Raw genomic sequence first — 21,086 nt, forward strand, 5'->3', positions numbered from 1 at the left:
AATGACTTCTTGGGATTGGTCAGAACTATGAAGATATCTTACATAATATATATTATGAAACTAAAGAAGCACATTTTTTATATTTTTGATGGGGTCGCAATACTGTTTTTGCTCATATACCTATAATCGCTGGATCGGATATTGTATCATAATGGGACGTATGATTATGGGTATTTCTAGGAGATTTTTTGGAAGAAGAAAATATTTTGTCTATGATTGGATCTTGCTAGTAATAACTTAACCAACCATCAATGACATCTAGTCATGGTTGAAAATTGCTTGCATTAAAGGTCTTCAATTATATACTTGCACTGTTTTGAAAGCCATATATCCATTTCATGAAATTCAATAACTTTTTTGGAATTAAAGTAGTTAAATCTATAGCCATTCCAAAAGAGTTATACGCCTATGATTAAGGGCAGGACTAGCACATAATGGAGGGATTAGTAGTTTATAGTATTTTCTTTTCTTTTCTTTTTTTTTAAGGAAGAAAAAAGGGAGTGAGTGAGTGGGTAATTAAAGTAAGCAAAACAGCAAGTCATGTGGCGGCTTGTATTTAGTGTACCTTGCAAAGGACGATTATTACTTTCTGTTGCTCCTGGTTTCTGTGTCATTAGTACTTTGTGAAGCAGAGGAGTTCTCTTTATATATATATATATATATATATCATTTTAAAATGGTGATTTAAGGATGTGTTTTTCATGGTTACGGTCATATTTTATTTTGCTGGTGTGAAATAATTGATGAGATTATATATAGCTTTCTTAGGAGGAGAAGTCTATTTTGGATGTATTTATATCTTGCTGCATTGACCCACTTGAGCTATAGCTGAGAGAGAGAGAGAGAGAGGGGAGGGGGAGGCATATATCAAATGATGATCATGGCTAGACGGTCATCACCACTTCTATCTGATCTTCTAATTCAGAGAAGTTATACTTGATCCTTTTCTTCTTCTTTGGATTGCTTTTCATTTCATGGCATACCATGTTGGCTTCTTAAGAGAAGCAGACTAAAAAAAAGGAGGCCTCTTTACCTCTCTCTTGGCTCCCTTCTTCTTCTTTTGCTTCTTCTTCTTCTCCACCAAACCTCTTCTACTATGCAGCAAAAACCCTCTACTCTTTCTTCCTTGAACTAGGTAAAGTCTAACCTTAAATTACCAACAAGAAGTTATTCTTCTTTTTGCTTGTTTTCTTTCTTTCTTTGATTTAGCTGAATATCAAAAGTGGTCATTTCATTGATTTGATTTTTGCTTTATGATATTTGTAACAGAGCTTTAATGATGTGAATTCTGTGAGTTCTTTTATTAGAGTGAATCTTGATCATGAAATTGTTGTTGCAGAGTCAACATCAGCTTAAAGAAAAGGTAGAGGAGCAAGAACAAATAAGGAAGGGATATTTCTTGGTGTTACATGGCTAGAGAACTGTGTGAAGATAAGTCAAGGAGCATGGTATCATCAGGGAGTTTTTGTTATACAGATGTTTCATCTAGTAACCCAACAATCCAGACCCATCTTGTGAATCAGATCCAAGGCTTTGAATCCAATCCAGAGATGTTCAACTTGACTACAGGCATGGAGATGATAGGGTTTTCAAAGAATCTACAACACCAAAAAAATGACAGTAACTCTGCTATGTGGAAAGGATTCTTCAACAAACCACCGAACAGCAACAACCCTGGTGGTCCTTCCTCTTCAAAGACAATCAATGACTCAACAAGTGGTGTTTTTTATCAACATGAGTTCAGTAAACCTGATTTCTCAACTGGGATTTCTGATTCAAGTAATGAGAATCTAATGGTTGGACCTGATCACTCAGCTCCTTGGCAAGAAAACAGGTTGCTTGTTGATGATTCTTCGTTGACATGTGTGTTTCCATGTGAAGGAAATGAGAGGCCAAGTCAAGGTCTTTCACTGTCTCTGTGCTCAAGTAATCCGTCTACTATTGGGTTACAGCCTTTTGAACTAAGGCACACATCTACTCATCAGAATCAAGATAGTCCACAAGAAGAAATGAGGTTCTTCGGGAAATCTCCAGCAAATATTCATCAACAGATGATGCAAGCTGCAAATTTACATCATCAAGGGCAGTTTCAGCTTAGGAACTCAAAGTACATGGGTCCTGCACAGGACCTATTGAATGAGTTCTGTAGTCTTGGGACAAAGCAAGGTGATGCACTCAAGCAAAAGCTCCACAAACCCAAACAGTGGGATGATGATCAGAACGGAAGTTCTTCAAGAAAGCAATCTCTTCAGTCTCTTGAATTCATTGAATTGCAGAAGAGAAAGACAAAACTGCTTTCAATGCTGGAAGAGGTATGTGTGTTTCATGAACTCTCCTTGTTTTAAAGTCCATAAAGGGCCCATCTTTTTCGTTATTCTTTTCAATCACGAACATATTTCTTGGACCTTAATTACTGACAAGAAAGATTGAGACTATTACTCTTGTAGTTGATTTGTTGTGGTTCTAAACTCAGTTCTGGAACTAATTTTTTGCGACTTGGGGGCTCTTCTTTAATTCCCACATCATGACAATTCAAGCCTTTCGTTAACTCTCAGAAACCTCTATTCCTTTATTTATTTATTTATTTATTTTTCGTTTCATGGCATCTTTGTTTTCATCTTGTTACTCTCCTTTTGGATGTGTCAATCTTGCTGTAACTCATGTTTTCAATCGCTAAGAAACTTCAACTCTATTTTCACACCCATCCCTATCATTTTTTCCTCTTTTTTTTCTATTTTTTAGGTGGATAGAAGATACAGGCACTACTGTGACCAAATGAAAGATGTGGTATCATCCTTTGAAGCTGTGGCAGGTACTGGAGCAGCCTCAGTCTATTCAGCTTTAGCATCGAAGGCCATGTCAAGGCACTTCAGATGTTTAAGAGATGGAATTGTGGCCCAACTTCATGCAACAAAGAAAGCTATGGGAGATAAAGATCCCGTTGCACCAGGTACCACAAGAGGTGAAACTCCAAGGCTAAAGATTCTTGATCAAACTTTAAGGCAACAAAGGGCTTTTCAACATATGAGCATGATGGAGAGTCACCCGTGGAGACCTCAAAGAGGCCTACCTGAAAGATCTGTGTCGGTTCTTCGAGCTTGGTTGTTTGAGCATTTTCTCCACCCGTAAATATCTCTCTCAATCTCTCTCTGGGCTTCCACAAGATTTAGTCTTTATAATATAACAACACTACAAAGTATATTTAATGAAAGAATCAAAGTATTCTCCAAACAAAAGCATAAATACAACACATGTTAAGAGCTGTGTTCTAGTCCCAGTAATAGCTTTCATATGTTAAGTCTTAACAAGGGTCTCAATCATTTTGCTTGCAAAAACAAAAGCAATTGCCTTGTTAGTTTCTACCCACTTCCATTAAGATTCTTTGGTTCCTATTTGTCATATTATTTTCAATCATTTAGTTGCCATTCTATGTGCATATTTTTCATTTTTGTGTGGATTAATTTGATTCTATCGCATAGGACCCATATCACTGGCACACGCAAGAGGACTTCGCTAATATATATATATATATATATATATATTTCCAGCCTCACATCAAGCACTAACTCCATGCTTCTCATGGTAAACCCTTTTTCAGGTACCCAAGTGATGTTGATAAACATATCTTAGCCCGCCAAACTGGTCTCTCAAGAAGCCAGGCACGTCTAAATCTCTCCGTAGATTATTTTAATCTTCAATGAATTAATTTATATTATCAATGGGGCATGTCTTCTTAGGATCCACAGTAATAATCGAATGATTACAAAATTTGATTAATTATATATGTGTAGTGTTAATTTATATGATTCCTGCTTGTTTTTACATGTCTTTCAACAGGTATCCAATTGGTTTATCAATGCAAGAGTGAGGCTATGGAAACCTATGGTGGAAGACATGTACTTAGAAGAAACAAAGGAGCAAGACAACAACATGGCCTCCTCAGATGGGATTACTGATCTTGATGAGAATATTAATGGCCGGCCTAATCAAAACCCTTCTTCAACAGATCAAAAACCGACACCGGACCAACTCGTTCGAATTGACTCCGAATGCCTCTCTTCCATTATCTCTAACCCAGATAAAAAAGACACCAACAAAAGCATTAAGACATTTCAGAGCCACCATTTACAGCCCCATCAACAGAACTTTGGAAACTTTGGTGCTATGGAACTGGACTTCTCATCTTACAATCATCATACCGCGGCGGGGGTTTCTTATGCTAATGACAGTGCTAATAGCCAGAACTTCAATGGTGGTGGAGTGTCATTGACATTAGGGTTGCAACAGCATGGGGGGAGTGGAGTGAGCTTAGCATTCTCTCCTGGCTCTCACAGTTCTCTATTTTACCCTAGAGACCATATTGAAGATTGCCAACAAGTTCAGTACTCAATTCTAGATGGTGAAGGACAGAATTTGCCGTATAGGAATCTGATGGGAGCTCAGTTGCTGCATGACCTGGCTGGATAAAATAAAAAAGCTTGATGCACCGGACACTCGGTGGGGGGTGCGGCGCGTATAGCCGGAGTTCTAGCCAAAGGATGGTGATGGTTGATAAGTAGTTTAGGCATAGATAAATACTCCATACATATTTATATACATAAGGCTACACTAGTTTGGTTTAAAATACTATGGATCTATGTCCGTAGCTTAGAATAGTATTGCATCTTTGTTTTATTTTTTTCCATTGGAAATCAAGAACTTGTTTATTTTCTACTTGGGCTAATTTGAAATCGCAAGTGATTGGTGAAAGTTAGTGCCGCTATTTCTTACCTCTTCTGGTTTAGAGTCCCTCTTTCAAAAAAAGAAAAGAAAAGAAATCATCATGTTTTATGGGTTGCAGGTACATGTCCCTCTCCCTCTCGCTCTCTCTCTTCGTGATCGCCGAGGCTGAGTGATTGAATCATGTGTGGCTCTTGTTTAAGTCGGTGGTTTAATCTTTTTTATTTATTTTTTAAAATGGTTCATTATAGCTAGATTTTTTATTTATTTTTTTGGGTTTTCCATGAAGACAAAATTAAGTTGGCAACACAATTTGGTTGGGCCTTGGTTTTGGAGATTAAGACAATTGCTGCAAAAAGTGGTCCCTAATTCATCTTCATGAATAGGATCTTTCATGCCCATACGAATTGCTTGCTTTATGATTTGTCAACTTTGGCATGGTTTATGCTGCTGCTATTGCCGGTGGAAAGGTGCCCTTTTTTTAACCTCCCTTTTCAACATGGTGTGATGGCTTTAAGTTTTTCTAGGATTATATATATATATGCTTCTTCCAGTAGAAGATGCAGCTCTTCCGGATTTTATTTCCCTTCTCGCCCTAAAATTATTCCCAAGATTTAAGATGTGAAAAATGTGTGCCTAACCTAGCTAGCTAGCTGCTCCTCTTGAGGGTGACGTCCCTGAGCGAGGATAATCTTAATTTCACTGAAAATCATCCTTGGAGAATCTCTATCATATATTAGATTTATGGATCATCTCATGAGCGGAATCCATTCATTCAGTATGGGTGAAGATCTCTCAAGAACAAAAAATATTTAAATAAATTAGCTTTGCTCACCATCTCATATTCTCATAGCCTAGTATATCTGAGTTTTCTTTTCGTTTACTTTATCTGCGTTTTTTGGCAACGTTTCTAGAAACTAATGAGAGCATAAAGAGAGGAATTCCCTTCATTCAAGTAAAAACAGAATTTGTTCTAAATAGAGTATCTATATGCTCTTATGCTGATAAGGGAATTTTGTGAATATTTTAAATAAAACTTAAAATTCTTCGTACCAAAAATATTCATTCAATTAATATACTTCCAATTGTGTGTTTTTATAATGGTTTGCTTCTACCTAGGTTACCACGCAATGCCTTTTGTTAGGCCTAGCTAGTTGAGAACTTGTTTGGAGTTGCGGTGCAACTTGTATTTTTATTGAAATTTGATTATTTTTTAAATTAATTGTTTTCAAGTATTTTTAAATTTTTTAATGTGTTAATATTAAAAATAAATTTTTAAACAAAAAATATTTTCAAAAACAATATTTACTACAGGGGAAAGTATGGTTTTACACGTACTATAATTACTCTGATAAATTTTTAAACAAAAAGTATTTTCAAAAACAATATTTACTACACGTTCAAATTCCTTCTAAAAAATTAAAGGGGAAAGTATGGTTTTACACGTACTATATTTTTTTTCACACTATATAAAATGATTTTATTTTAGAATATCTTCTTGAAATAAATACCTTGATAACAAATAATCAACCCAATGCTATGCATGAAAATAATTCTATAAAGTAAATTATTAAAATGAAATTATCTTCGAATAACGTACATCCTTAATTTTATTATAAAAAATAAAATGTCTTTTATTATTTTAATGGAGATAATTTTTTTTATTAGCAACTGATTATAATAATAAATGTGAATTGTTTGGTTTGTTCAATGAAATACATAAAGAATCAATCTTGTAAAATATAAATATACAGATAATTAATTTATTAGATATGATGAATATAATTAATAAAAAAAAATATTGTAGGATATAACATGATGTCTCGAAAAGAATTTACTTATCAGGGATACAGTAATTCAAGTACATGGAGGGGGCCAGAGAAGGCATCCTCTATCTTCACGAATTTGTCCTAATTTCTACACTCATATTCATTGGAGGATACTATTAAAAAAATTATATAAAAAAAAAAAGGCTTAATTGATTTAATACATCTTTAACTTCATATATACAAAAGCAATATTAGGGATAATATCTTACATTCTGTAAAAGGTTAGTCCCATCCCAAAGGAGTGTTTTATTAATTGATTTAATAATATTATGATTTTATCATTTATTATGTCCACATAATATTTCACAATGTCATTCATTTACACTATTATAAATGACCTTTATTTCTTGTAAATATATATATATATATATATGATTGTATTTTCTTCCGATTGCAATAATCATAAGAGTTGAGACCTGAGGATGAGTTTTTGTACGCAGCTCACGCATCCGTCAACTATTTAATTTTTTATGATATGATCTCTTCATCTATTTTTGTTTTCTAGACGAGGGCACCTAAGAATTATTCTTTGGCACATGTAATCACCAACGTACACGTGTCAATGAGATTCATACGAAACAAAGTGTTACTTGATTAGAGAGGCATTAGGATACTCTTGTCATTCGAATAAACTAAAAATTAATAAAAATCCAGGTGAAAGTGTAAGCAAGCATCCATGGCCATTAAACCTCTCTCGGAAAACAGCAACTTCTTACAAGAGCTGAATAGCCCAAGATAGAAGGAAAAGGCAGGTGGCAGAGGTTGACTGACGGCATCCAATAGAAATTCTTTAATTGTTCTTGATTAGTTTTCCTAATACACAATTAGTTTGTCGGCTTTCTAAATAAATTGGCAGCCTCAAATCGATTAATTGTCTAATCATCCTTAATGACTTCCCTGGAGTGGCTCATGACAACACTGCTAGCTTGTTGAAACGTTAAATCGTTTTTTCTTGAATAATCATCTTATAGTTTTATACTAGCTATGTGCCTGCACTATGTTGCCAGCAGGATATATATATATATATATATATATAAACACAAAAACAAATGTGCATATGCAAGCACGGGCCTACCCAAGCATTTGAGCCATAAAAAGCCTTGCCCTGCGAGACAGGCCTTTTTTTCAATATTAGAGGGTGTATGCCTTGTTCGTCCTTTTGTTTCATTATTTGCTAGCCTGGTTTTTCAGTGGTTGTTGGTAGCTTGGAAATCACGTTTTTCGTTTTTTTTTTATTTAAAAAATTATTTTTTAATTTATTTTAAACTCAAAACACCAAAAAAACAACTCGTATATCTTAAAAAACTTATTTATAATCTTAAAAAACCATTCAAAATCTTGAAGTAAAGAATATACTTGATCTAAAATCCATCATCTTAGGCAAGAAAAGAAGAGAAGAACACTAAAGCTAAATTTTCCTCATCAAATGAAAATTATTGATAAAAAAATAATTTTTTTTGATAACTAAAATTAGTGTAAATCAAGATTTTTTTTTCTATTAGCAAAATCTAACTTTTTATCTCTTCTCTCAATTGAAAAATAAAAAGAAATAAACTTTCCAATTAAAATTGAATTTTTAAAATATTGAGAGACCTGAAGTTCATCATTTGAAGGTAGTAGTAGGATGAAAGTGAACTTCTTAACCTAATTTTAAAATTATTATTTATTTTATCTGTATTTTTTATTTTAACTCCTTTTTTTTTTTAATCTTGTCATTCCTCAACAAATTTGAATCAATTAGCTTTCAATTTGACTATTTCAATTTGACTATAAAAACATGAAATCATCACAAAAAAAAAAGTTTAAGGATTAATATAAAAAACACATGATGAAACTACAGCAAACTCGAGCATAACAACAGGAACCGAATACAAGATTAAGATAGTAGATGCGACTTGGAAATAATCCCTCCCCCCACGCTCCCGAGCTCTGGCTTCTTGAATCACTTGAAATTTTACGATTATGATCCCGAATGACATTTATTCATGACTTAGCTATGGCAAGCTATGTTCTTCCTTTCCGAAGGAGAGCATTGCAGATTAGAAAAATTCAACCCCCAAGTTCAGGTTGGGCCTCTCAAAGCCATTACTAGCAATAAAGGGGTCCAGAAGTAGCAGATGCCGTTTCACCCCTGCTTGCAGCTTTGGACCAAACTTCTCTTAGATTTCAATTGGAGCTCTGGCTGAGCCCAAGACAAGTTCGGCTGGATCGTACAATTTCTTGGGCTTTGTTTGTGATCGTTGATAATACCTCAGCATCGCAGCCGACGCACAGCCATCTTGCAAAAATTTAAAACTGCTGTAAAAATACTTCTTCATGCATGATGTTTTATCCCCATAGTAGGTGTTGTGGGAGTGTGTTTGGACGTGAAATGCATAATTACCCCCTTCATAAATGTGATTAGTTTATCTTTACTTTCTTTCCTTTTTTTTCTTTTTTTTTGTGGTGTTAAAAGAAAAATAATTCTTTCAAAAGATCAAGAATTGTGAAAATGCCAATTTAATGGGAGAGAGAAGTAAATATGCTTAAAAGTATAATAATAATAATGGTTATTTTTAAAGTATTTTTTATTTAAAAATATATTTTTATTTTTAAAATTTTATTTTTAATATCAATACATTAAAATAAGTTAAAAACATTAAAATAAAAAAAATTATGAAAAACAGGTTGAGCCGCGGGTATAGACAATTAATGCATGTAGGATCGAAGAGTTTCGTGAATCCACCTTATGGCTGCCGATACCATATATTTAAATTCTCAATTCATGCAATTGCATTTTCATTGATTTCTTTCCTTATATATATATATATATATATATATAAAAGACATGTAATTTAATCACACGTTGATTTTGTGTTTTGAATGTCTTAAAATCTTTCTTTTTTATTTGTAGGATTGTGAGAAGAAGAAATCTTATGAATCCTTTTTGGCTTTTTTTTTAAAGAATGAATGATTTCATTTATCAGAAAACAACTTATTAGCCGGCAAAGGACCTGCTTACAAACAGAAGCTGTGCTGCATAAGAAGAATCCAGATTACAACTGGAAACAACTAAACAGTACAATCCCCCGACAGGTCAGGTTTCAAGACAACTTCCTGCAAAAACCTGGATTTATACATTCGGGTGGCTACCTCATCTTCGTTGAGCCAACGCTTGTATATAATCTAGGACGTTTTCTCTTTCGACGAGTCCATCGCTGTGCTTAAGGACATGAACCCGCTTGTATATAGTCTAGGACGCTTTCTCTTTCGACGAGTCCATCGCTGTGTTTAAGGACATGAACCCAGGCCCCAGTGTCATCAACCTAGGGAGGCCACCAGGTACTGGACGGGTTTTTCTTGCCCTGCTAGCAGGTCCACAAGTGATCATCTAGATTTTTTCTGTCCTGAAATGAAGAGCTATTGTCTAGTTCGATAAAAAGTGGGGGAAAAGAATAGAGGCTAGCCTCGATGAAACCTATTTTACGAGACACAATAATTCAACATCTGAGAAATGAGGTTTTCAAGGGGTTGGCCGTACCGAGGGGGCCGTTCAGGTTAACCCTTATTTTCACTCTTCTATTCAATGTCGCATGAAACTCTGTGGACGGCAAGAAACCCATTATTGAACTTATTTTTTTATATTTTACTCTTTGAATATTAAAAGAAAAAAAAAGTTATAAACAATATTAATGAAAGATAAAATGCTCAAATGATCACTACTAAAAAAATTAATTTTTGTATCAGTTAGTTTATCTTCTCGGAAATATTTCAATAAAAATAATGTTTTCTATAATCATACTTAAAAAAAAAAAAAACAAATCCCACTACTATTCGTTTGATTTTTATTTTTTTAGAGAAATTAGAAGATATTTCTGGCAAATCCCACTATTATTCGTTTGATTTTTATTTTTTAGAGAAATTAGAAGATATTTCTGGCTTTGGAAAAAAATTTATCAATATTTCTATAATATTTTAAATATTGCCACATGAAAAGCAAGTGGAGAATAGATTGTAGAGGTCAAAGACTTTGATTTTTTTTATCACTAGAGATGGTGGAAAATACATTTAAATCCCACTAATGTGTGGCAACGGTAAATGACCGCAAATATACTATGAATTTTCAGTACAGAAGGGGTCAAAGAGCAATCCTTCAACACAAATGGACCGGTACAATAATTGATGACGGTTGTGGGAGAGATGGGTCCCTAATCAAGGAAGCATGGCCCACCGCAGTACCTAGGGAAACGAGAAAAAGAGCTTTTTACTGGAGAAGATGCGGTGTGAAAGGGAGTTGGATTTGGAGGGAGGATTGTCGCTATCATGTCGTGGATTTCAAGGGATGGGATTACCCGCACTTCTTCACATTTTATGTGAATTTTGCACCGACACTTTTGGCTGTCATTTTTTAGTATCAGTAGCGTATAATTTTTATTTTTATTTTTATTTTTATTTTTATTTTCTCTCTCTTTGGATTTTAAACCCCGTTTCAAATTTTTTTATATTTATTTATTATTAAAAAAATTGATCAATTTATAATATTTTGTAATAAAATAAAATTTTAATTTAGTTTCAAAAAAATATTTTTCATTTATTTTGAGTAAAAAAAAATTATAAATTATGAAAAATTCATAAATATTTTATTATTTGTTGATTATATCAAATTTGATTTTTAATTTTTTTATTATTATATTTTTTTAATTTAATTTTTTATATTTAATTTATAAAAAAATTAAAAATAAAAACTGAATTAGAAATATTAACAACGAAAAAGATCAAGCCATCAATTAAAGAAGGCGAGAGAGAAGAAAAAAAGACGTATGAGAAAGAAGTATTGAAGCTTCCAATAATATGGCAAAAGGATATTTTTAGATACTAGAAAACATTGCATGCCATCCAAAGAGAAAAAATGCCTCCCGCAAGCACTAAGGATGTTTTATTTTTTAATATTTTTTTATTAAAAAATCTAATTTTCTCTTAAAACATAATAATTAAAAAAAAATCTTAATGAAAAGATAAATATGCTTGTTGAGGCATTTTTAATTATAAACTATAAACCACAAAGCATTACTTGTATATTTATATATTTTAAGAATATCTTAATTCATATGTGTTTTTTAATTTTTTTTAATTTTATTTTTATTTATTGTTAATTTTTTTATTTAATATCTCTTAAGCTAGAATGTAACATGAACATGTAAATTTCTCATATTTCTTTAAAAACAATTATAAAAAGTTCTTGATTCAGCCTAGGCATTAGGCATCGGTTTTTTACTAGTTTAAGGCGTGGCTTTTGACGACTGTTTACAATCCAACCCATGGGGCATCTAAACTCCCTACAGCTTTAAGAACCCAATCAGCACCCACACCAGCAGCGTTCCTGCCCATATGTTTCGTTAGCGCTCGATGCTGGAGTTAAATTGTAGCAGTAGAAGTGGTCATGTCAAGTTGAAACAGATCCATCTGATGCAACTACAACTAGGGGAGGCACCATATAATATATTGCATGCATATGAAATTGATTGCCAGCATGTGCAGAGAAACAAAAGGTCGTAAAATTCTCTTTCCCCGTGTGTTTATTTATGTCATGCTGTGTCCAGATGAAACAAAATTACAGTAAAAACAAGAAACCATCATAGAATAGATTTGAGAGAAATAAGGGCAGCAAACGTTTGGACAGGCAGTATATTTGGGTCTCAAAACTCCATTATAAGCGAGAAAATATCAACTAATTGAAGAGTACACATCAAGCACATGTATATAATGCGGGCACCACGAAGTTTTATACATCAACATATTTCTTTTCTAATGATTCTTCTGTAAAGTCTACACATGAATACAGTTACACTTGCAAAATTGGTAACATAAGAAATAAATTGAAGAACCAAGAATTTGAAAGGGAAAGAAGAGAAGCAGCTACTATCCTAAATCTCTCCACTTACCCCTATACTTCACTGATCTCACCAACCCTACATACACCCACAGTAACCATGACACTTCCTTTCTTCTTTGAGTTCATTACCCGGCAGCAGTTTCTTCTTGGAGACTGCCAATTACATGCACAAACAAAGCCACAGAACCCCATATTACTCAGTCTGGTTTATAAAGCAGAATTGTCAAGTAACAAGTTTAATGATAGTAGTGACAAACTAAACAACATGAGAACTACTTACTCTATTCCATAGATGAGGATCAGGTTTCTTATGAACCACAATTGTCTCAATCTTGTCAGGATCAGCCATCTTCCACTTGCATGCAGGATGCGGGACATGATGCCTTCCATACTCACTCACTGTTTTATTAAGCGAAGAATCAAATTTGGCCTTCAACAAGTAAAACACAAAGGGCTTCTGACAAGGGTTTCGGCTAACCGGGCGAGTGTTGAATGCATATGCTGTGTAATCTGCTTTCCTGTACCAATTCAAGAATGTTCTTGAAGGCATTTCTATTTCGCGGGGCGAGAAGACTCCTCGGAAAATTTGAACAGCAAAACCCCATGAAACAGAAATGGTCCACCTCTTGGATTTGTCATAGCAAATGGATTGCTGCATTAGCCCTGCAGAGTCGAGCTTCATTGGCACCGTTAGCAACCGTAGGGCTTCGACTCGAGTTGCATTTGGGAAAATGGGTTCAACAACATCAAGATGATGCAATGAGACCAAGGGTGTAACAGGGTGTGACGCAAGGAGTCCAAACAGGTTTCCATACACATCATACTGCCAGGCAACACAAACAGCTAGAATCAGTAACTATCCCCATTACAAATAACATACTTCAAATACTAAAAATTTCATAAGAACGTAAAAAGGAAAATGTAATGCCTAAGTGGGAAAGTCCTCCTCCCTGTCAACAAGCTTTGTCAATAGGAGTTCATTCCCTGGTCACTCCGCAAAACATGATACAAGAACCCTACAAATCAAGCAGCTATTATTGAGCTCCTGATTCAAATAATGAAATTTTTATCTCATTATGGACGGTGCTTTACGTCCAAGCAAGCATTTAAAATCACATAGAGTGCACCCTATACACGCAATTCCCAACACATGTTGTCCCATGATTGGCCCACAAGGAAACTAAAAGCAGTTCAAAAGTGATCCTCTCATGATCTGGCCTATTAACCTTTATAAACTTTACTTAGATTGCAAAACATCTAAGCAAACTTCCTATTTTCATTACAAGAAATGAGTGCCAACGACACCAAAGATGAGTTTCTCTAGGCTCCTCAACAAACATAGCCCACGAACTTACTGTGCCAATAATGTGCTTCCTTTAACAATTAGCGAAAATGTACACCCTATATCATCAAGATAAGCTTCTCCAGGCTCCTCACCAAAGCCTTTTCCATTGCAACAGCAGTGTTTTCTGTCCACTTCCTGGTTAAATGAGTATGACATGCACGTATTCGAAATGCATTGTAATTTGTAAGTAGTGACATTGGCATGATGAGGGACAAAACCAGGTCCAAGTCTAGGTACACCTGGGTCCCATACCGACACCTAACGAACTCATGAATGGACATCACAGCTTACTGAGCTTATGAGGGTTGGAACCTCAAGAGTCTACGGACCAGTGTGGGCATATAGAATAAAGTGGGAGACCCACATCACAAGTCATAATTCAATGCCACTTACCTACCCTGAAAAGTAAATTGCCCGAAACCAAAAATCTTGTGAAAAACTAAAAGGACAGAACCCAGCTCATTAACTAAACAACGATTAACATTAAGTGGCTTTTTTTAGCTCTAAAGCCCCGCAACATCAATCCAACCGATTCGGCCGAAATATCGGCAATAACTCTAAAAACAGAAGAGTCCAGAGTTCTAAAGCGCAAGCATCTATCAGCCACTGAGTTGGTGCAGTAAACTCAACAAACCCAATTTACTCCATCATAGCAGAGAAATCAAAACCCAATAAACAACAAACAACGAGCAAAACGCACAAAAAGACATCACTTATAGCATGTGATAGACAGCAAGAAATTTAATTACCTGGTGAAAGCCAACTTCTTTGGTGAGGGGGACACCGAGTTCAGTCATACAAGCCTGCATTCTATCATCAGATCCATAAAGCCCTGGATATCTCTGTATACATCTATCTTGCATCTTATCAAGAGCTTTTGCTAATGGATAACTAATAGCAAAACCACCACCACCATAAGCCATTCCATAAGAGAAAAAAATGTTTTGCAAATGAGATTCTGATAAGCTCCCAATGTAATAATACTGATTATGATCATATTTCCTCAAGATTCTCACAAGGTTCTCCGCAATAAAAAACGTGTCATCATCTCCCATTACAAACCACCGCACATTTTTTAGCCCGAGACGCAATGTTTCGGACACGATCCGAGAGATCCTGATTGCAGACCTATGACCTTGTTTGTTTGTGTAAGAAAATCTCGATGTGTCACTTGAAATTTTAATTGGTGGCAAGTTGCTGTCTTCTCTTTCTTGATTCTTCACTTTATCATCTAACCAAACAATGCCTCTCATTTCTTGAGGTTTATACCAAATCTTGATGTAATTTTTTCGTTGTTCCCAGAGCTTTGCTGAGGCTGCAATACCAAAAACTATGTGTTGAAACCCAGTTTCTAGACGGGGTTCTTGATTTTCCCTTCTGGGAATGGCTAGAGATGTGTGATTTCGAATCAAATGTAAGGAATTGTTGTTGGAAATTGAAGAAAGATGACGATTTGTAGTGAAAGGTTCATTATTGCAAGCACGAGAAGTTGAAACAAGCTTGAGAGTGTAAACAACATAAGTGACTGAAACAAAGAGGATTAGCCATACCATGAGTTTTGGTAAGGTTCTGGTTTGTGACCCAGAAATTAGGGTGGAAGATGGACTTCTCATTTGATCCCAGATTATTTTATCTGGGTCTTTCTGGGTATTCACTTTCATGTTCCTTGTCTTGTTTTCTTTTCCTTTCTTTGGTCTCTCACTTTGCAAGAACACTTGTAATGTTTTTGGTTTGAGGTTGTGGACTTTTTATAGTAAGCAAGCGAGAGAAAAAATGCGAGTCGGAAAATGTTGAATCTAGGCGGGTTTTTTGGCTAGATGGGGGAGATACAGGTACATAGAAAGAAAAACTGGAGCTTGAATTTAGAGAGATAAGAAATTGAGGGACTTGAATGAATGAGAAAATCAATGTGAAAAACCAGAAAGAGAGAATGAGAGAAGATAGATGATAGAAGGCGAGGGAAAATTTTCGGGAAGTGAGAGATTAGAGGACTGAATTGCAGCAGCAGAGCAGAGAGGCTAAAGATGAGATGAGGCTCGAGAGAACATGCAGAGCTGCCATATGTGCAAACTCTCCTCGGTACGATGCTACCCTGGGAAATATTATACTGTATTGATTTTGTTTTACTTACGTGGTGTGCGGGAGAATGACAGCCACTGTCTTTTTCTGTGATTTTTTTTTAATTCTAATATATTGATGTTAAAAAATTTAAAAAAAAATATTTTAATATATTTTTCATCATAATATATTACAACCTTTGTTTTTAAGTATATTTTTGTTTTTTTAAGTACTTTAAAAGTATGTTTTATTTGAAAATTATTAAAATTTTAGTGTTTTTTTAATGATTTTAATGTAACAATATTAAAATAAAAAATAATATAAAAAATTATTTTAATAATTTTTAAATATAAATTAATTTTGAGAAGCACTCTGTATTATAATACTAAACACACATAAATTATAGAAAACATTAAAAGGTGTGTTTTTTATTATGTACATGCACTATTTATTCTCTCATATTTAATTATGGACTCCTTAATCAAAAAAAAAATTTTTTTTTTTGGTTTTAAATTTTTTTTTTTGCATAATTGTTATTTTTTTGCTGAATAAAAGATAGTTAAATTAAATTTGTTAAAAAAAAAATAAAAAATAATGTACCAAAATAGAAAAAATGGAAAAGATGTCATGATTATAGTGTTGGTTTTAAGTTTCTCACTAAAAATTCACTTTAATCCTCAAACTTCATATATTATACATATTTAATTCCTTAATATTTCTTAATTTAATTTTAATATAGAATTTTATTTATATTATTTTTTAATCATTAGTTCAAGAGAGAAAAGAAAGAAATCGTTAAATTCTAGCAATAGAAAAAGAAGAATATTATTAGCATAAATTCAAACCATTGAAATAATCGGTTTTCATGTCAATTGATTACATTCAATGAAAGAAGTCTAACTTTAGTATTATTTTACTTTAAAAGTGCTTAAAAAACATATATGAACTCGATAATATTTTTTATTTAAAGTTAATTTTAGTTTTTAAGATGGTTTTTATTTTATTTTATCAAAATTGTTGATGGATTTATCAATGTATCTAAGGTGTTTCACGAGTCTTTATAATTAAAATTGATTGAAAAAATAAGTTTTTTGATAAAAAAATCTACAACCTTTATTTTAAAACCACCTTAATAGATGGGCCCCAAAAAACAAATCTACAACCCCAATCTTCAAGCCACCTTAATTATTTTCTTTCTATGGTTTTTATTAATAAAAATTTATTTATTTATTTATTATATTTATAATATGTATAACCTTATATAATATTTTTTTATTTTATTTTATTCATTCAATTTTATAGGTATCAATTTTTTTTATTTGATCAAATAAAAAATTAAATTTGATAAATAAAGTTATTAAATATAACCGGGTCAAAGACTTATGTTGCAAAATAAAATATATTAATTTATATATATCTTTTAAATTTTTTATTTTTATCTTTATTTATTGTTGATGATTTTTATTTTTTTCATTCATTAACATATATAATTCTTGATTTATTTAATTATATGTATGTATAAAATCTTTTATTTACACTTATAAACTTTTTATGTACAAAAACACATAAAAGAATCTACATATATAATTTTTTTTAAAAAAAAATAACTACCAGCAAAGCATACTAAATCATTAGTATACTATATTTATGTACATACAACAAACACAGTTAAATATAAACTTGTGTTGAAAAATTTACTATTTATATAGAATATGCTCATGCAATATATTTATAACCTTCAATGTACTTAAGTTTCTTAAAATTTGAAGTGATTTGAAAGTGTAGTAGATGTTAATTTTTAAAGTATTTTTTATTTTAAAATAATATTTTTATTTTTATTTTTTAGAATTTATTTTTGATATCAAAATAATATAAAAAAATAAATTTTATCAAAAAAACTGGTTCAATAGTAATACTAAACACTCTTAACGTGAGATACATGCAATGCTTTGTTTTCTCAGCCAGCTAATACAATGATGAAAAGCGTGTTATCGTCCTCAAGTGTTATTTTCACCTGAAATATACATTTTCGACTATACTATACTTTCTGTCTTCAATTGAGCAATTTAATAGAATCTTTTGTAAATATGAATTAGTGGACAACATTGCATTCTCTTCCTCGTTGTTCATGGCAAGATAAGATAAAATAAAGCAAAATAAAATAAATCAATAGAGAACAAGTTCGATAAGATATTTCTTGATAAATTGATGGTGTAGCTAAGAATTATTTTACAGTCGAGTGGATGGTTTTTTTCATAGATAATTCGAGAGGTTTAGAAAGAAATCAAAGGAGAAATACAAAGAAATGATGTGAAATTGCATATGAGAGATTTCAAGCCTGAACCAAACATGGCAAAAAATTGCTACGGAGTAATCTTGGCTGGTTGAATGTCTCTCTGCTGGCTGGGTCTTGTTGAATCTTTCAAACCAATCAGAAAAACACAAAGCAAACAGGAATCAAATATTGAATTTATGGAATTGAATTCTTCAAGAGGTTGCTATGGGAAATATTCTTCCACCACGACTAAAAAACAACTCTTTTTTTAATACAACTCGAAACAACTTTTTGATTTTATAGTAAGAATATTCTTTGATTAGCTTGTATATTAATTGAAATTTAATCTTTAAGAATCATTTGAACTAAGAATTTTAGATAAGTTTTGAATATATAATTTATATTTTTTTTTCTAATATATTCCTAAAGCAACATTCATTTCAACTTGAAATATATACATACTCAAATTACTCTATATTTAATTTTATTAAAAAAATTAAAATAATAATTTTTTAAAAAAAATATTGAGATAATTATAGATTGAATCGATCTCAATATCCGCAGCAACATGTGACACGGATTTCATTGAGTTTAATAATTTTTTATAAAATTTATTTTTAATTATATGGTAAAAATATATAGTTACAAAATTAAGCACCAACCTAAAAAAAAATGTTTTTGAGTTAGTGATAACTTTATAGAAAGCAAATAAAAATAAATCATGTAATTTATTTTTCAACAAATCCAATATTAAAGTATAAAATTGAGAGAAAAAATTAAAAATAATTAAAGAAAAAAAAAAACATATCCACCTAATGGGTGAACTCATCAAGCTTATGAATGGGTTAACTTGAGTTGACATTTATTTTCTTTCCAAAACTATTTTTTATTTAATTATATGATAATAAAAATAGATGATTGTAAAATCTAACAACAACTCCATATTGAGATATTGAAAAAGATAATAAAAAAAAAAACTAAACTTGCCAGATTTACAAACCCAGAATCAACCTGAAACTCAATTTTTTTTCGAATTCAGTTATGTTTTTCAGGTACTTTCAATATAGATGCACTTTTTTAATATGTTTTTATATAAACAAAAATTATATAAATCAAAAGATTCATACATACATATAATCAAATAAATCGAGAATTATATATGTTAATAAACAGATAAAAAAGTTATTAACAATAACTAAAATCAAATTTAAAAAAATCAAGAGATCAAGATGTCTAATCTCATGAAATATAATATTTTCCTGGTTGTATTTACTAAATTTATTTATTAGAAATATTTTTTTTATTCAATCAAATAATAATAGAAATAGATACACATATTAAATTCATTAAATAAAAAAATATTATGCAAGACTATACATATTAATTTATTTTATTTTTAAAAGTAAAGTTAATCTATATAAAAGATAAAAAAAATTATAAATGAATCAGCATATTCTTTTCAAAAAGTAAATACACACAACACCATTTAAAAACAAATCTTTATCCAAAAAAAGTCAATTAAAAAAAATCACAGATGATAAATATTGATTGAAAAATAAATTTAAGAATTATTTAAGAAAAATACTTAAAAAATATCAATTTAAAAAAGCAATATTAAAATAAAAATCAACTTAGATATTATGGCTTAACTTATTAAATTTGTGTTCTAAGCCATAGACTTAACCAATTTTTTTTTTATAAAAAATTACATTTAACTTTAAAAAAAATTTGACTCTCGAGCTCATGACCCAACACACCTGGGCCATTGAAAATAAAAAGTTTAGGCATGTTGGTGGGCCTTTAAACACAAGTTCTCGTGCTAAGACTTGATTTGTATTTTTGGATATTTGAAAGTGATGAATGACATCTATTTTTTTTAAAGAAAACAAGTAAACAGATAATATGTCATCTACATACTCACAATCTAGTTATTTAATGATGACTGGAAAATCAGGGCAATAACTTTTTTGTTTTGAAAAACAAACTTTAAAGTCATTTCAATTCAAAAATATCTTATCATCATTCTTGAAACACCCATAAACCAAGTTATTAACTTAAAATACCCAAAAAGGGTTAAAAAACACGAAATCAAGTCGTGTTAGATTTATCTTTCTTGCTTTATATCTAGTTTTTAATATAATATTGAGGTTTTAAACAACCAACATTAAACCTTTCTCTCATCTCATATAACACGTGGAACTAAGAACTACTATTCTGATGATTGAAAATGAATTAAACGATGGGTTTTTTTCATTGCTAAAATCTATTGATCCTTTTTTTTTCTTTTTAATTAGAAATTGAAAGATAATATAAATAAATTTTTATATTAAAATAAATTTACTTGAAATGTAAAGTATTTTAAATTGTATAAGTTATGTTATTTTTAAAATTTAAAAACTAAGTATATTGTTAAAATATTTTCTGGTACGATTGGTTGATATCCTTTTAATTTCCATCTCTTTTCTTTTAATTTAATTATTGTCGGAGGAGCTAAAATCAATTAGTTTCCAATTAAAATTAGATCGCCCAAGATAAAAATTCAAAACCCAAAATAAATTATTAAAAAATACACAGTTCTATCCTGTGTTTGAGTGAATAGTGCGGCTAAACAGAGGCCTTTAAGATTTTTTTATTATCTAGTTATAGCTTCCTACGCTGACATTCTGCATCCCAGAAAAGCACCTTACTCTATTTTGACGGGAGTAAAACGGGACAGCAGTAGCTATAAAACCAACCTAATTAAGAAAAGGAAAGAACTGGTAAACGATCATCATTGCTACCCTCCACAAAGCTATTCAGGTTAAAGCATGTATTAGATAGAGAGGAAGAGCATGGATAGAAAAACTTTGAAAGAAATAAAAGCAAAATCAACGAGGAATCTGAAAATAATTCTACACATTAGCTTTTATGATTCTTATACGCAGAATACACACGTCGTTTCAATCATCTTTGCAAAACATTGCCCATGTATAGTTTTCCTTTGCCCAC

General features: G+C 31.8%; 2 protein-coding genes and 1 long non-coding RNA gene across 3 annotated transcripts; 2 read left to right on the plus strand and 1 right to left on the minus strand.

The window, feature by feature from the left end:
- The first annotated feature begins 748 nt into the window (after positions 1 to 748).
- Positions 749 to 4,769, plus strand: LOC105129091 (homeobox protein BEL1 homolog). The gene is made up of 5 exons (XM_011031029.1): positions 749 to 1,135; positions 1,340 to 2,312; positions 2,743 to 3,125; positions 3,599 to 3,659; positions 3,838 to 4,769. The coding sequence occupies exons 2-5, from the start codon at positions 1,410 to 1,412 to the stop codon at positions 4,465 to 4,467; spliced, it is 1,977 nt and encodes a 658-aa protein (XP_011029331.1). The 5' UTR covers positions 749 to 1,135; positions 1,340 to 1,409; the 3' UTR covers positions 4,468 to 4,769.
- Positions 4,770 to 5,337: 568 nt separating this feature from the next.
- Positions 5,338 to 15,639, plus strand: LOC105129093 (uncharacterized). Its single transcript, XR_843002.1, has 3 exons — positions 5,338 to 5,351; positions 14,172 to 14,177; positions 15,546 to 15,639. It is a non-coding gene; the product is annotated as an uncharacterized LOC105129093 (long non-coding RNA).
- Positions 12,214 to 15,547, minus strand: LOC105129092 (uncharacterized). The gene is made up of 3 exons (XM_011031030.1): positions 14,515 to 15,547; positions 12,701 to 13,243; positions 12,214 to 12,573 (listed from the first exon to the last, which is right to left on the minus strand). The coding sequence occupies exons 1-3, from the start codon at positions 15,424 to 15,426 to the stop codon at positions 12,472 to 12,474; spliced, it is 1,557 nt and encodes a 518-aa protein (XP_011029332.1). The 5' UTR covers positions 15,427 to 15,547; the 3' UTR covers positions 12,214 to 12,471.
- Positions 15,640 to 21,086: the final 5,447 nt, after the last annotated feature.

Source organism: Populus euphratica, unplaced genomic scaffold (assembly GCF_000495115.2).
Source record: "Populus euphratica unplaced genomic scaffold, PopEup_1.0 scaffold48.1, whole genome shotgun sequence".
NCBI classification, from domain to species: domain Eukaryota; kingdom Viridiplantae; phylum Streptophyta; class Magnoliopsida; order Malpighiales; family Salicaceae; genus Populus; species Populus euphratica.